Here is a 15,777-nt window from a genome sequence, read left to right as displayed (position 1 = left end):
TGCCGAGGTTCTCCAACACTTTTATATATTATGTGCAACTTCTTTCTTTGTTTCTTACAAGTTATGCTTGGGGTGAACTGTAAAATCAATGGACTGAGAATTTTATGATGCAATAGCCACTTAACCAATCAGAGCCTGGAGCGTTTATTTGACCAACACTGATCTCATTGTGATATCATTGATCAACTTTACCTCTAACTTTGTTTTAGATTAAACTGTGAGCACATGACCAAAATAGAGGTTTCCTATTGGTTCAGCATCCACAGGTATGGTATGATACTGTTTAATTATGTATGAAATGCAATGGGTGAAATTTTGCTGGAGTAAGTATCTCTCCTGCACCTGCCAGGTCAAATATAATTCTAGGTCTTGCCTTGAATTATGGTACCAACTAATGTACCTCCTCAACAACTGATCTTGGGAATTAAGCAAGAAACAGAAAGGAAGTGAACTAGAATCTAAGCAGGTAACAGAAAACAAAACACAAGAGGTTAGATATGAGAGTGTGTGTGTGTGAGAGAGAGAGAGAGAGAGAGAAAGGATGCAAGAAAGTAAAGAAAATGAGATGTAAATGTTTGAAAAATGGGATTAAGGAGTAACTGTTATATTAAATGTAATATATGGGACAGCCTTTACTGCGCCAGTGATTGGGACTGGACTGGGATTCGAATCTCACGCTGTCTGTAAGGAGTTTGCATGTCCTCCCCATGTCTACGTGGGTTTTCGGTGGGGCTACAGTTTCCTCCCACCTTTCAAAACATATCAGGGGATGTAGTTTAATGGGGTGTAAATTGGGCAACACAGACTCGTGGACTGAAATGGCCTGTTACCATGCTGTATGTCTAAATTTTTTTAAATATATAAAATTCCAGCCCAGAGAGGTTCATTACCTTAAACTAAAAATAACTGCAATGCTGAAAACAGCTATTAAATAGGAGCCCTGAGGTTTTACAGTAAAGGAGTAAAATACAAAATACTGTGGATAAAGTAAAAACGCAAAATGCTGGAGAAACTCAGCAGGTCAAGCAGTGTCTTTTATGTAGCAAAGATAAAGATACATAACTGACATTTCGGGCTTGAGCCTGTGGTGCGCTGTTAGACAGAATCAGACACATACAAGGTAAAGACTGTATCCACAAAGACGGCAGCAACTCTGAGTGAGGCCTCAGGAGGGAGGCCGTCGCAGGCTTATATCCTGGAGGGTGATTGACACCTGACCAGGTGGGGCTTGATCCATTCAGGCCGACTGATTGACAGCCGGCCAGGTGTTGTCCTGTCCCCTTACACTCCTGCAGTAGGCCAGTGGTATACCAGCACAGAGGCCTTCATCAAAATACTAAGGGCTCAAGTCCAAAAGATCAGTTATGTATCTTTTTCTTTGCTACATAAAGGACACTGTTTGACCTGCTGAGTTTCTCCAGCGTTTTGTGTTTTTACAGTGAAGGAGTCAGTGCTGGAATGAACAGCAGGTCTGGCATCTGTGTTGGGGGTGGGGAATGAAAAACGGAGCCGAGTTTTCAGAATAATGAAGTTTCTTTAAAACTGAAAAAAAGTAAGTTAAAGATAAAATTTGTCAAGGTAAAATGGAAGGGGAGAAAGGAAATGAAGAATAAAGGTCTGTCATTGGGGTGGTGCAGAACAAGTAAACGAACAATGTGTGAAAAGTGAATGAGAATATTTGAAGGGTTCGGACCCGAAATGTCAACCAGCAGATTGCTTGTTGCTCTGGGTTCCAGCGTCTGCAATCTCCTGTGTGTTTACAACAAAGGGTGAGAGGTGATACAATAAAGTGCATGAGGACTTAATCAAGTGGTATAAGGACAGACAACATCTCTTTCCGGAGACAATAGCAAACACTAGACATTATTTGTTTGAGGTGAGTGGTGGAAAGTTTACGTTTTTTACAGAATGGTGGGTACCTAGAATGCATTGCCCAAGGCGGTGGTGGAGGCTGGTATAATAGGGATGTTCAAAACACTCTTGGATTGGCACATGGATGTAAAAAGAAAAGAGGGTTATGGGCATGAGGGAGAGAAAAATTAGATTGCTGTGGTGTAGGTTAAAATAAGTTGGCACAACATCGTGGGGTGAAGGGCCTGTACTGTGCTGTCATGTTCTATATTTACATTGTGTCCAGTTTAGTATATTTTGCCTAATTTTTTTGTGATTTAAAAAATGCCAAAGACGAGACCCAGGATGTTCTCAAAGATAATGAGATTCAGACTCTGAGGCAAGTGCTGGTGCAGAATAATTGGCCGAGCTTTCGCAACTCTCGTCTGAGTCCTCTGAACTTGGTCTGATTAGTACACAGATGCCTTGACCTCAGTTATTTTCTGAGGAAGAGCTGAACCACTGCTGACGACTCTCACAGGCTTCCCACTTTCAACTAATGATTGGGGTCTCCGATGATAATCCATATAAATAATCCTGCCAATTTCTTTTTAAATTAGACAAACAGCATGGTACAGACCACTTTGGCCCACTGGTCTGTCCTGCCCAATTTACACCCAATTAATCTGCAACCCTTAGTATGTTTTGAATGGTGGGAGGAAACCGGAGCCCCCGGAGAAAACCCACACAGACACAGGAAGAATGTGCAAACTCCTTACAGACAGCGCAGGCTTCGAACCCAGGTCCCGATTGCTATGCCAACTGTAATGCCCCAATAGCTTTTTTAAAAAAACAGAGTTCTGTTGGAGCCCTGGGGGAAATTTGTCAACAACCAAATGTTAGAACAAATTCTGACTACTTCAATTCCACCCCTCACTGCCTGTCCGTGATCTCAAGTACCAGGTTGAGGCCACTGGCTTACCTTATATTTCCATCTCAGCAGTTTCTATCCAAATAGCATCAATATTGTCTTCTCCAATCTCTGTTAACACCCTTCCCTGGCCTCTCTCTTTCCCTCACCTTCTCTCTCTCTCCCTCAAGCTCCCCACCCCTTTCCCTTCCTTCTCCTATTAGTGAGCTATCCTTCCTACCCCTCGGTTCTCTCCCCCGTCACTTCTCAGCTTCTTTTTTTATCTTCCCCCTCTCAGCTGTTAGCCCGTGCTCCTTCCCTCTTTCCCCATCTTCTCCTTCCCATCCTTATATTTGGGCATTTTGTCCCTCCTGATGAAGGGCTCAGGCCTGAAACATTGGTCATCTTTTGCTTCCCATGGATGCTGCCGTGACCTGCTGAGTTTCCCCGGCACCTTTGAGAGCTGCACGAGACCCAAGCATCTGCAGATTTCATGGTTACCTCCATGGCAAAGGACTGCTTTAAAGCATGGTTGTATTTGCTTGTAGAGTATTAGAGTTTTACCACCTGGAAAAAGGCCTTTTGGCCCATCTTGTCCATGCAAACCTAAGCTTGTCCAATTTGTATTTATTCTATTCCAATGTTATACAGTAACAGACCCGTCCTTACCAGTACTGTACTCCAGTGTTATACAGGGACAGACCCGTCCGCACCAGTATTATATCCCAGTGTTATACAGGGACAGACCCGTCCTCACCAGTACTGTACTCCAGTGTTATACAGGGACAGACCTGTCCTTACCAGTACTATAACCCTGTGTTATACAGGGACAGACCTGTCCTCACCAGTACTGTACTCCAGTGTTACATAGGGACAGACATATCCTCACCTGTACTGTACTCCAGTGTTATACAGGAACAGACTCATTCTCACCAGTACTGTACCCCAGTGTTACACTGGGACAGACCTATCCTCCACTGTACTGTCCTCCAGTGTTACACTGGGACAGACTCGTCCTCACCAGTACTGTACACCAGTGTTATACAGGGTCAGACCTGTCCTCACCAGTACTGTACCCTATTGTAATGCAGTGAATGGCAGAGCCAGGCTCCAGGGGCTGAAAGACCTGTTGGTGGTTTATTTTTTTATTGGTGCCAACCCTGCTTTACCTTTAAACCCTATTATCAGGACTGGCACCCCAAGACTCCGTAATAGATGGGAAAACTCTGCATACCACTCCCCTGACACGTTATCATTATCACCATCTCCACGACTCAGCTGCAAGTTGGTGGAGTTCGCTTGTAATCAGCGTCAGACTAACTGGAGTGGCTCTCATAGCTGAAGGTCCATTTAACTGATTGGCATACAGAGTGCTTATTATCTTTGCTTTTGGGAATCCCTGGATCATTGAACTGTTTCAGACAAATAAGCCTGAGGAGCATACAAAAAAATTCCTGCAATTGAAGGTCATTTTGATTCTCACTGATTTAATTCCATGCCAAGAATATTTGATAGACTGTACTACATTTCAAATCCAGTGGCATCTCCTGCAGCTTATCAGATGAGAAATAAATGATAATATGCAGATATTAAATTGTATATTGGAACCTTTGGGTTAAGAAATTGCCAATCTTTTAGGAAGCCAGTGAGTCGTTGCTTGCCGATGTTGGTTTGATTGGAGGAATCATTTTAAATGTTTAAATTTAAATTTTAAATGTAGGCAAACAGCACGGTAACAGGCCCTTTCGGCCCACGAGTTCCTGCCGCCCAATTTACACCCAATTAACCTACACCCCCAATACATTTTGAAGGGTGGGAGGAAACTGGAGCCCCTGGGGAAAACCCACGCAGACGCCGTGGAGAACGTACAAACTCCTTACAGACAGCGCGGGATTCGAACCCTGTTCCCGATCACTGGTGCGGTAAAGGTGTTGCTACGCCAACCCTGCCACTTAATTAAAGATTTCTTCCAGTACCCTGGATTTCTTCCCTCCAATCCAAGCCCAACCATAGTATACAGTGCAGTTACACTTCCCTGTTACACACTGCATCAAATATACTGTCCAGGTGACATTTGGTGACACTCTTAGACATTTGGGTAAGGGATGAATCCACATTTGGAATTGTCATGGGCAACGATGATGAGAGATTATTGCCAATACGTACAAGTATATTGTATAAATGCTCTGAAATTCCCACTTTCTCCTGCTACAAAGTTACATAAAATACACAAACAATAAAAAAGATAATGAATGTAAAAGACTAGATAAATATTCACTGTTGCATCTAATGCAAGAACTGTTGTTAGTTTAGTTTAAGTCATCGCATACCTAGCACAGTGAAAGAGGAGGGCGTGGCTCGGGGCGTGATGAGTTCTTCGGTCCATTGGCCGCCTTTCCTAGGCAGCAGGGGATGTAGATGGAGTCCATGGAGGGGAAGAACATTTGCGTAACGTTCTGAGCGACATTCACTCCCTTCTGCAGCCTCTTCCGATCTTGAGCAGAGCAACCTCAGAACCACACAGTTATTGAGGGGCAGAGGGGACAAAGTGAACTTCCTTGTATTTTTGATAGGCCTGGTGTTGTTTATGGCTAGGGTATTGTGGGGAGGTTCAAGAGCCTGGAGGTTGATGGAGAAAAAGAGACTGTTCTTGAACTTAGAGGTGCCAGACTTCAGGTCTGAAGGTAGCAGAGAGAAGAGAGCATGAGTCGGGGGATGGAGACTGCAATATTTGAATTTTTATGGACTTACAATAAAGATTTGCAGGACAGCAGGTTAAATATGACAGTGATTTGCAATTGGAGGTAATCCTTCGTTCGGGTTGGAAAGAAAGTAAACAAACACCTTTCATAATTTCAGAATGTTCAAGAAACAGGCAGTGGAATACTTTGAAATGTAAACTCGAAACCTGGCAGCTGAGTTATGCACAGCAGGATCCCAGAAAACAGTTTGTGACAGTGATAGGGCCAAGGATGATGTTAAGAGACAGGCAATTACTGGACAATAGACCAGGGAGCATTCTATTTCTTCAGATCTTTCTCATCCACCTGAGAAAGTAGACAGGGCCTTGGTTTAAAGGTGCCTCTGATCGAATGGGAGGAGGTCAATCTAGATCGTTGTGCTTGCGCTTCTAACTTTGGGGAACGTACAACTCATTTCTGGGCATATCTGTACAGTAGGAGAGTGATACTAGAGGGTAGTAACCTGGTTCATGAGAAGTGACTACTGGTGTTCCTCACTGGTCTAATTTGATTTATTTACTTCAGTGCCATCTGTAAACTTGGAGACAGACTCTCATCCAATTCAGGTGAATTTTGAGGTCTCAAACTAGACCACTGAGGAACACCAGTGGTAGAAGTTGACTGGTAGCGACAGGAGGTAGAAATTGCCTCAACAGTATCAGTGAGTGGGCAGAGCTTCAGAAAGTAGAGTTGAATTTGGCCGATTGTGAAGTCATCTAATTCTGAAAGAGGACGGAAAAGAACAGATTTGTAAATGGTAAGAAAGGGGTCATTTTGAGGAATGGAATCCAAGTTATGACACCCCCCCCCCCCCACCCCACTACAAGGATTATTAACGCATTAGTAATCCCTTACTAATCACGGAGCACCTATGGAGTAAGGTGGAATGTGAGTGAAAAGAAAATGTTTGAAAACCACTGGTTTAAGGTGAGCAGAGGAAAGTTTAGGGGTAAGTTTTGTTTTACTTAGAGAGCAGCAGGTGCCTGGAAAAAGACTCTGAGGCACCTGGTTGTATCGTAAGTAAAATAGAGGGATATGTAGGGAAAGTTAGATTGTGGAGTAGGTTTCCACATTTGGCTGAGGGGCCTGTACTGTGCTGTAATGTTTTTACAGTCATTAACAATAAAGCTTATCCTGGCCCAGATGATCCTTTTCTAGTTTTGAACAGAGGCACATTGACAATGATGGTTAGGGTTTGGTTTTCCAAGCTGATCGTGGTAAAGCCCAAGAGTTACTTCCTCTCTTGTGAGACAGAGGGAAGTGGATTTGGCTTTCTCTCACTGTTTCTTTGCATTTCTACCTGACATTAATACTAAATAGTTACCTAAATCATGCTTTTTAAATCACTGAAAATAAGACTCACCTCTCCTATAAAGTGATGTCATTTTCTGCAGCTGTGCTAACATTTCATTATAGTTCAAGCATCAGCACCTGTCCTTCCCAAATCTCTCTGTTCAATGGCAACAAGCCATTACTTTCCAGTCATGTACCTACAGGCCAGGATAGAACTAATCAGATCATCTGGACACTGATGCATTATCTCCAACAGCAGATATTGATTGCCCCTTCTTCTAAATTAACACCGCGTCTGCACTTTACCGGACCACACTGGAGAGTATTTCTGAAAGATGTTCTATTAATGCTGAGTAATGAGACTGAAGGATGCTCTGGTTAAGGTGTTTGAAGTTTTCTGGATTAGAAAGTATATCTTATGAGGAAAGGTAGAATGAGCTAAGGTTTTTCTCTTTGGATTAACGGAAGATGAGAGGCAACTTAATAGAGGTGTATTAAATTATGAGGGGCATAGAAAGGCATAGATAGGGCATAGAAGGGGTGGACAGACAGCATCTTTATCCAAAGATCAATAGCAAATACTGGAGGACATCTAATTGAGTGGAGGAAAAGACTGGGGGGATGCCAGGGGTATTTTTATTAGCGAGTGGTGGGTGCTTTGAATGCGTTGCTGGAGGTGGTGGTGGAGGCTAGAGCAATAGAGTTATTCAAAAGACAAGTAGGCATACACATGGATGCATGAAAAATAGAGTCTTATGGGTGTGAGGGAGGGAAGGGTGGAGAGGAGGAGGTTTTGAAGGTTGACACAACCTCATGGGTTGAAGGGCCTATACTGTGCTGTAATGTTCAATGATATGATTTAGTAGATTTAGAGAAAGGAAAAACTCTGTTGAGAGATTCAAGAACTAAGGAAAAAAATATTTAAGTAAGAGCAGAGGGAAATCAGGAAGGGTTTCCTTCCAACCTGTACAAGAAATCTGGAATACTCTGCTCCACAGGCTGTGAATGTCAGGAATCATTAACTGCTGAGGTGAAGTTTAGTTATCTACAATAGTAAAGGAGGCCCTTCAGCCCACAATGTTGTACTGCTTACATAAACCTAACCAGCATCAATCTAACCCTCCCCAATGTCACATCCCATAACTCCCAATAATGTAATTATGGGCTCTGGAACAAAGGCTGGAAACCAGTATGATCCTTTACAGTGTGGTAGAGCAGACTGTGGGACCAAGTGGTCCAACACTGTCCCCAGTCTACCTCTTGTGTGCTCTCGGAAGATCTAGTCTGCACTGACACTTCTTCGTGACACTGAGAGAGTGCTGCCTCGGCAGATGTCAGGTGTGGCATGAGATCAGGGCCTCATTTGCTCTGGCTGGTCAATGTGAAGGTGCCAAACCTTTGATGGAGGAAGAAGACATTCTGTCTGATGTTCTAGTCGATCGTTTTACTTCATCTAAACAGATAATCTGGTTCAGATTCACATTGCTGTGGGTGGGTTGGTTGCTGTAAATTTTGTTTTAGAGATACAGACCCGGCCACAAGCTGTGCTGCCCAAACACACCAGTGTGAACAATTAACCTACCAACCCTGCACGTCTTTACAACATGGGAAGAAATTGCAGCACCTGGAGGAAGCACACAAAAGCCACAGGGAGAACACAGAAACTCCTTACAGCCAGCAGCAGATTCCATCCCCGGACACTGGTGCTGTAATAGCATTGTTGGGTGGTGGGTGACTAAACTGGCTCCCCCTCCCCCCCACCCCCAGGCTTGCCTGGTGCGGAGGGTGGCTAGACACCCTGCAGGATGAAAAACAAAACCTGCCAAAGAGCGGATGAACCCTCTCATACAATCAACGACCGTCTAGCAGACACGTGCCGTGAAGTACGGAAAGGGCCTCCCTTGCCTCGAAGCCTAGTCTGGGCCATTCACTGCAACAGAACTTCCCCCAGCCATCTTGGAACTCACCGTGCTGCTGGATCCAGGGAGGGGATGTCGATAGGGTGGGTCTGGACCTGTGCAACCCCCTACTCACCTAAAATCCATTCACGCACATGCTGTTCCTTTCTGATATCAGCACATATCAAACCCCACAAACTGCCTGAAAGGAACCGTCATCAGAAGGAAGAGTAGCGGTGTGCTAACAGCTAGGTTAACCATGATCAATCGTTCGGCACATCATCCACAATGCGCATTGTCCCCAAGATGATTGTGATGGAGAGGAGACAGTCGCCCACCTCTTTGCTGAATGCAGATTCACAAGAGTCCTTGTCATGGTTCATCCCCCAGGATTTTCTGATCTACAGGCTGTTCCCGGTAACTTACACAGAGTCAGACATCCAGAACTGCTGGAAGACCATCAACTCGGTTAAAGACTACCGTGTTGGGAAGAGTATCAGGTTTGGTGGGTTCACAGAGAGACGAGTCTGGACACAAGTTTTACGATCATACATAACTTTAATTAACACACGAGAAACAAACAGGGGAGAACATTAAACAGTACTCTATTACTATTTCACTTAAGCAACTTTATAGACATTCACCTCGGACTTCGGTTGAACTCCGACAATAGTGAACCAGTATTTGATACACTCACACACTTGAGTACACACACTACAAACAGGGACTCTTACACACAGATCTGGTTCCCTGTGCCAATGGGGCGAGCGGCTTTCTGCAAGTATTGATCTATACAGCTCAGGTTCAGTGTAGTGCACACCTTAACTGTGACATTTCCAGCAATGTCTGCAGTAGCAACCTGGTGTGGAGCGATGTCCAGGGCTTGGAACACAAGGCAGAGAGAAAGAATGTGCTATGCATCGATGTTTTATATAGTTCTGATCTAGGCATCTAGCCAATAATGACCCTAGGTGGTTTAAATTAGCCAATGGCAAGGTGTGCACTAATAGATGGCTGGAGTCCAATCTTGATTGATAGGTGATGTGACTTTCCAATAAGTTCCAGACAAGGAGGACACGACCACCCACAATACACGTATTCCAGACAGGCAGGGAGACCACATTTCCTCTCCTCACGCATTTTGGTCTGCCAGCACCTGGAGATATCAGTGGGGGAGTGCTGCCAACTCGCACATTTCAGGCTGCAGAAGTACGTGCTGAAGTACACTTTGAGGCTTTACATAGCCAACATGAGGGCACAGTGGGGATGGACCACAGACTAGAATCCTCCCATTACTGGGCACTGAGGGGTTGAAACTGAGGGGAAGCCCCTCAAACAACAGTGTGGGGGGGAGGGGGGAGTAACGACAAGATGCCACAGTGACAGTAATGGTGTAAATAGAAATTAATGTAACAATGACCCATGCTGGAAATGTGAAGCTAAGGGTGGGAAGAGACTTTGAATGGTTTTCCTTTTGTAAATAATTTATTGTGATTAAAATCTATTTTTAGTTAAAAAAAATCAAGGATTTGAATCTGGCAATGGAACGTTTCTGTCACCAGGCACTGAGGGGTAGAACCCGAGGGGAAGTCCCTCAGACAACAAGAAGGGGGAGTAACAACAAGGTGGTGGCAATGCAGCCATTGAAAGTACAAATGTAACAATGTATGAATATGACATAGATACAGAGAACAATGCAGCACAGTACAGGCCATTCGACCCTCAATGTTGTGCTGACCGACCCATATATTTCTTCCTTTAAAAAGAAAGCACTAAACCCTCCTTACCTTTTAACCCTCTATTTTTATTCCATTCATAGACAGAATCTCTTAAATGCCCCCAATGTTTCAGCCTCCACCACCATCCCTGGCAAGCACCCACAACTCTCTGTGTAAAAAAACTTACCCCGGTTGTCTCCCCTAAACTTCCCTTCTTTCACTTTGTACACATGTCCTCTAGTGTTTGCTGCTAAGGGTGAGAAAGGACTTGGGGCATTGTATAGTAAATAATTTATTGTGAATAAAGTTTATTTTTGAAAAAAAATGACAATGATTGGAGCATCAAAGATTTGGGCTCACAGACTTTGTGAATTTATTGGAAAGAAGTGCTCTTGCCTTTGAAGTCGGACAAGAAACACCATTAAACCCAACTGTGCAACAGAGTGGAAAGAACAAGGAGAATTTGCAGAAGGTGAATGCTGAAAGAGACAATGGTATACACTGGAAATGCAGAAGTGGTCAAAACATGTTTATATTTTTGCAGACTGAAGGAATCATTTATATTTTTGCAGACTGAAGGAATCATTTAAAGCTAAGTTACTGGACTAGCCACGAATGATAGAACCATAGTACAATTACAGCACAGGAACAAGCCAGCTCGGACCTCTACTCTGTGCCGAACCACTTTCTCTTGCCCAATCCCACTGACGTGCACTCAGTCCATAGCCCTCCATACCTCTCCCATCCTGATACCTGTCCAAATTTCCCTTAAATTTTAAAATCAAGCCCGCATCTACCACTTCAGCTGCAAGCTCGTTCCACACTCCCACCACTCTCTGAACGAAGATGGTCCCTCTCACGTTTTCCCTAAACATTTCCCCTTTCACCCTTAACCAATGTCCTCTGGTTTGTATCTCACCCACCCTCAGGGGAAAAAGCCTCCCTACGTTTATTCTGTCTATCCCCCTCATAATTTTAATTAGCTCTATCGAATCTTCCCTCATTCTTCTACGCTCCAGGGAATAAAGGTCCTAACCTGTTTGACCTTTCCCTGTAACTCCGTCCCATAAGTCTGGGCAACATCCTCATAAATCTTCTCTGGTCTCTCTCTATCTTATTGATATCCTTCCTGCAGTTAGGCAACCAAACTGCACGCAATACTCCAAAATTGGCCTTACCAGTGTCTTATACAACTTCACCATAATATCCCAGCTCCTGTACTTAATACTCAATACTTTGATTGATGAAGGCCAATATGTCAAAAGCTTTCTTTACAACTCTATCCATCTGTGATACCACTTTCAGGGAATTTCAGGGAATTCCCAGATCACTGTTCTACCTCTCTCCTCAGTGCCCTACCATTTACTGTGTATCTCCTTTCTTGGTTTGTCCTTCAAAAATGCAGCACCTCACACTTGTCTGCATTAAATTCCATCTGCCATTTTTCAACCCATTTTACCAGCTGGTCCAGATCCCTCTGAAAATTTTGAAAACCTTCTTTAGTGTCCACAACACTTCCAATCTTAGTATCATCTGCAAATTTACTAGTCAAATTTACTACATTATCTTCCAGATCACTGATACAGATGACAAACAACAATGGTCCCAGTACCAATCCCTGAGGCCCACCACTAGTCACAGGCTTCCAGTCTGAGAAGCAACCATCCACCACTACTCTCTGGCTTCTCTCACCCAGCTATTGTTGAATTCAGTTCACTATTTCACCATGAATATCGAGCATCTGAACCTTCCTGACTAACCTCCCATGTGGGACTCTGTCAAGGGCCTTACCAAAATCCATGTAGACATTATTCACAGCCTCTCCCTTGTCAACTTCCCTGCAAACCTCATTGAAAAATTCTGTAAGATTAGTTACCCTGCACAAAGCCATGTTGACTATCCCAAATCAGTCCCTGGCTATCCAAATAATTGTATATCCAATCTCTTAGAACACCTTCCAATATTTTATCTACTACTGGTGTCAGGCTCACTGGCCTATAATTTCCAGGGTTAGTTTTGGAGCCTCTTTTAAGCAATGGAAAAACATGAGCTCCCCTCCAATCCTCCGGAACCACACCCATGTCTAAGGACAAGTCAAATATTTCTGCAATATCCACTGTGGAACTGTAATATCTACACGAGCCTCCCTCCAGGTCTGAGGAAATATCTTGTCAAGACCTGGGGATTTATACACCCTTATTTGCTTTAAGACAGCAAGCACTTCCTCCTCTTTAATCTGTGTAGGTTCCATGACCTCCCATGCCCATTTCCTGAGTGAAATTTTGATACATGACCCTCAGCATTTGCACTTTACTGGAACTAAAGAGTGGCACGGTTCTTGTGACGCTGATACAGCACCAGCAACCAAGTTTGAATCCGCTGCTATCTGTAAGAAACTTGGACTCTCTCCCCGTGACCATATGAGTTTCCTCCGGGTGCACCAGTTTCCTTCCACATTGCATCAAAGTACGGGATTAGTAGGTTAATTGGTCAGATGGGTATATTTGAGTGTCGCGGGCTCGAGGGCTGGAAGGGCCCTTATCACTAATTTTTTTCTAAAATTACATTTTGTTTCCTCTTCTATAGGAGGTATCACTTCATGTAGATTCACTTGGAAATCAAAACCTTACACCCCAAATGATCCAGAAAGATTTTTCATCCCATATATTAGAGCCATTTATACCACCTCTGATTCAAGTACATATCTCCAAACAGTGGTAGGTTGGGAGAGGCTGTATTTTTTGAAGACTTGGTGAAAAGCGAAATCAAATTTCAATAGTAGTTGGTGAAATATATTCAGAATTGGAGCAATGTAAGGAGGACCCTACTCACAGAGGGTCAAAGTGCAAAGCAGCAAATGGTAGCTTGGCATTAATGGGAAAGAAACCCTGGCAGACATGGGACCATGCTCTCTATCCCACATAGCTGTGGAACATGACATTATAAACACTCCCTACCTCACCCATACAAATACTGGTAGATGGTGAGTTACATTGGCATCATGCATGGAACAGACTAGGTGGGCTGAAGGGTCTTTTTTGTGTTCTACTGTCCCATGTTCTACGATACCTCTAGGTGGAGCAGTCCTGAATAAAGTCACTGAAGGTGTGTGTGTGTGCATACGTGTGCATATACATGTTTGTATACCTGTGATAGTACAGATCTATCACCAATGTGTATAGTGTATATAGTTACAGTATCTAGAATGTGCTTACAGGGATTGACTGAGAGCTAAGCCACGCCTACTGTCTGGGCCTTAAAGGGTTGTGTCCCTAGCCAGGTCAGATCATTCCGGACTGGTCGGCCACCTGTGAAGAGCTCCTGCCTTTTGCTAATAAAAGCCTTGGTTTGGATCAACAAGTCTTTGATTCTTTCGACGAGCTCTACAATTTTATTAGCAAAAAGAATTTTTTGAAAGGGATGGAGCGTTTAACTCAGCCAGAAAAACTTGATATCGACCCACAGTCAGCTACAGCCTTCAAAGCCTTTAAGTTCTGGCTGCTGAACTTTGAAAACTTCCTGAGATTCATTCAGGTAGAGGAGGATAACCAGCGTCTAACAGCATTGCTGTCTATGGTGTCCTTGAGAGTCTACGAGAACATCCAGGATGAGACCACTTACACCCCAGCCATAAAGGTACTGAAAGGACTGTATGATCAACCGGTGAACAGAGTTCATGCCCGGTTCATGCTTGCGTCGAGGAAGCAACAGCCCGGCAAGTCCAGCAGGGCATATTTACAAGTATTAAAGGCGTTGGGCAAGGACTGTAACTGTGTGGACAAAACTGCTGCTGAGATCACAAACGATCTCGTCCGTGATGTCTATGTGGCCGGGCTCTGATCGAACGAAGTGAGGCTGCGCTTGCTCGAGCAAGGGGTAGAAAAACTAGAGGACGTGGCCCGGATTGCAATCACAATGGAGGATGCAGCCTTAAAGTCCACCGAGTTCTCTAGGGTCTGGACCCCTCGTTCTGATGTGAGTAGAGTGCCCTTCTACCCTACCACCCCCCGAGATACTGACGGCCTGTCGGCTGCTGCTACACTGCCCCGTGCGAACCCAAAATGTTATTTCTGCGGGAGGGACAAGCACAGCAGGACCCAGTGCCCAGCAAGAAAAGCCAGGTGCCAGAAGTGCCTTAAAAAGGGCCACTTTGCTGCAGTCTGTAGGTCTAAAATGGCCGCCGGCAAACACAGTGCCTCGTGTGAAGCCCAACTGCCACTATCCCATTCAAAATCTTCTTCCCCAGAGCTCTCGTCCAATGAGAGTGAGGGCTCCCCTGCACGGCAACGCCTGACGTCACGGAGACGCCGAACCCGGAAGAGGCAGCCCACCCTCGCAACCATGATGTTGGCCCGCCTCTCGCCCCCGTGCGGAACACTCGACCCGGCCTCGGTCCCGACTGTGGCAACCACTGCTGCTGCCGCCGTCACAGACACCCCCGGGGCCGACGCTTCAAGCAGGACCACGAGCTATAACCCACACGGTTACAGCCAGGTCGAGAGGGAGAATGCCACCATATGGAGAGCGGTTACACTGGCTCTCCAGTCTAAAGGTCTCCCCACCTCTCACTGGCAGGAGGTTCTCACTAGTGCCTTACACTCCATCCGCTCCCTCCTATGTACTGCAACAAATGCCACCCCCCACGAAAGGATGTTCCTTTTTCCAAGGAAATCCGAATCAGGAACCACTGTACTTGCATGGCTCACCATCCCTGGCCCCGTCCTTTTGCGACGCCACGTCCGGCACTCAAAGAACGACCCCTTGGTCGACCGAATGACTCTACTCCACGCGAACCCGCATTACGCCTACGTTGAGTTCCCAGATGGGCGGGAGGACACTGTTTCGGTGCGGGACCTAGCTCAGGACGCGGTAGACCCAGCAAACCCCCCCAACCCAACCTTCCCCAACCCTTTATTCCCCAGGCCCCATGCCGCAACAGAAGGACCAACAGCACCCCAACGACCCGGGCCACCCTGCCGACAACACGACTGGGGAATTGAGCGAAGGAGCGGTCGCACCCGACGAGCCCGCTGGCGACACCACTCCAGCGACCCCAATCCCGGCACCACGGCGGTCACGCCGGATGGTCAGACCCCCTGACCGCTACAGTCCTTAACCTACCCCTTCCTTTCATTCTCTCCCTCGTTTTTTTGTTTTTTTTTTCCAGGGTCAGTTCTCCAAGAAGGGGTGAATGTGATAGTACAGATCTATCACCAATGTACATAGTGTATATGTTACAGTATCTAGACTGTGCTTACAGCGATTGGCTGAGAGCTAAGCCACGCCTACTGTCTGGGCCTTAAAGGGTTGTGTCCCTAGCCAGGTCGGATCATTCCTACTGGTCGGCCACCTGTGAAGAGCTCCTGTCTTTTGCTAATAAAAGCCTT

General features: G+C 45.2%; 1 protein-coding gene across 1 annotated transcript in view; it reads left to right on the top strand.

The window, feature by feature from the left end:
• Positions 1-298: 298 nt before the first annotated feature.
• The window catches only part of LOC138747981 (lamin-B2-like), a 116,405-nt gene continuing 100,926 nt past the window's right edge, over positions 299-15,777 (top strand). The window contains exon 1 of the mRNA XM_069907661.1: positions 299-323. Coding sequence (XP_069763762.1) covers positions 299-323 — 25 coding nt within the window. The remainder of the gene's footprint in view (positions 324-15,777) is intronic.

The sequence above is a fragment of the Narcine bancroftii genome, chromosome 13 (genome assembly GCF_036971445.1).
Source record: "Narcine bancroftii isolate sNarBan1 chromosome 13, sNarBan1.hap1, whole genome shotgun sequence".
NCBI classification, from domain to species: domain Eukaryota; kingdom Metazoa; phylum Chordata; class Chondrichthyes; order Torpediniformes; family Narcinidae; genus Narcine; species Narcine bancroftii.
The sequence above is the reverse complement of the archived record's forward strand: the minus strand, read 5'-3'. Positions and strand labels throughout refer to the sequence as shown.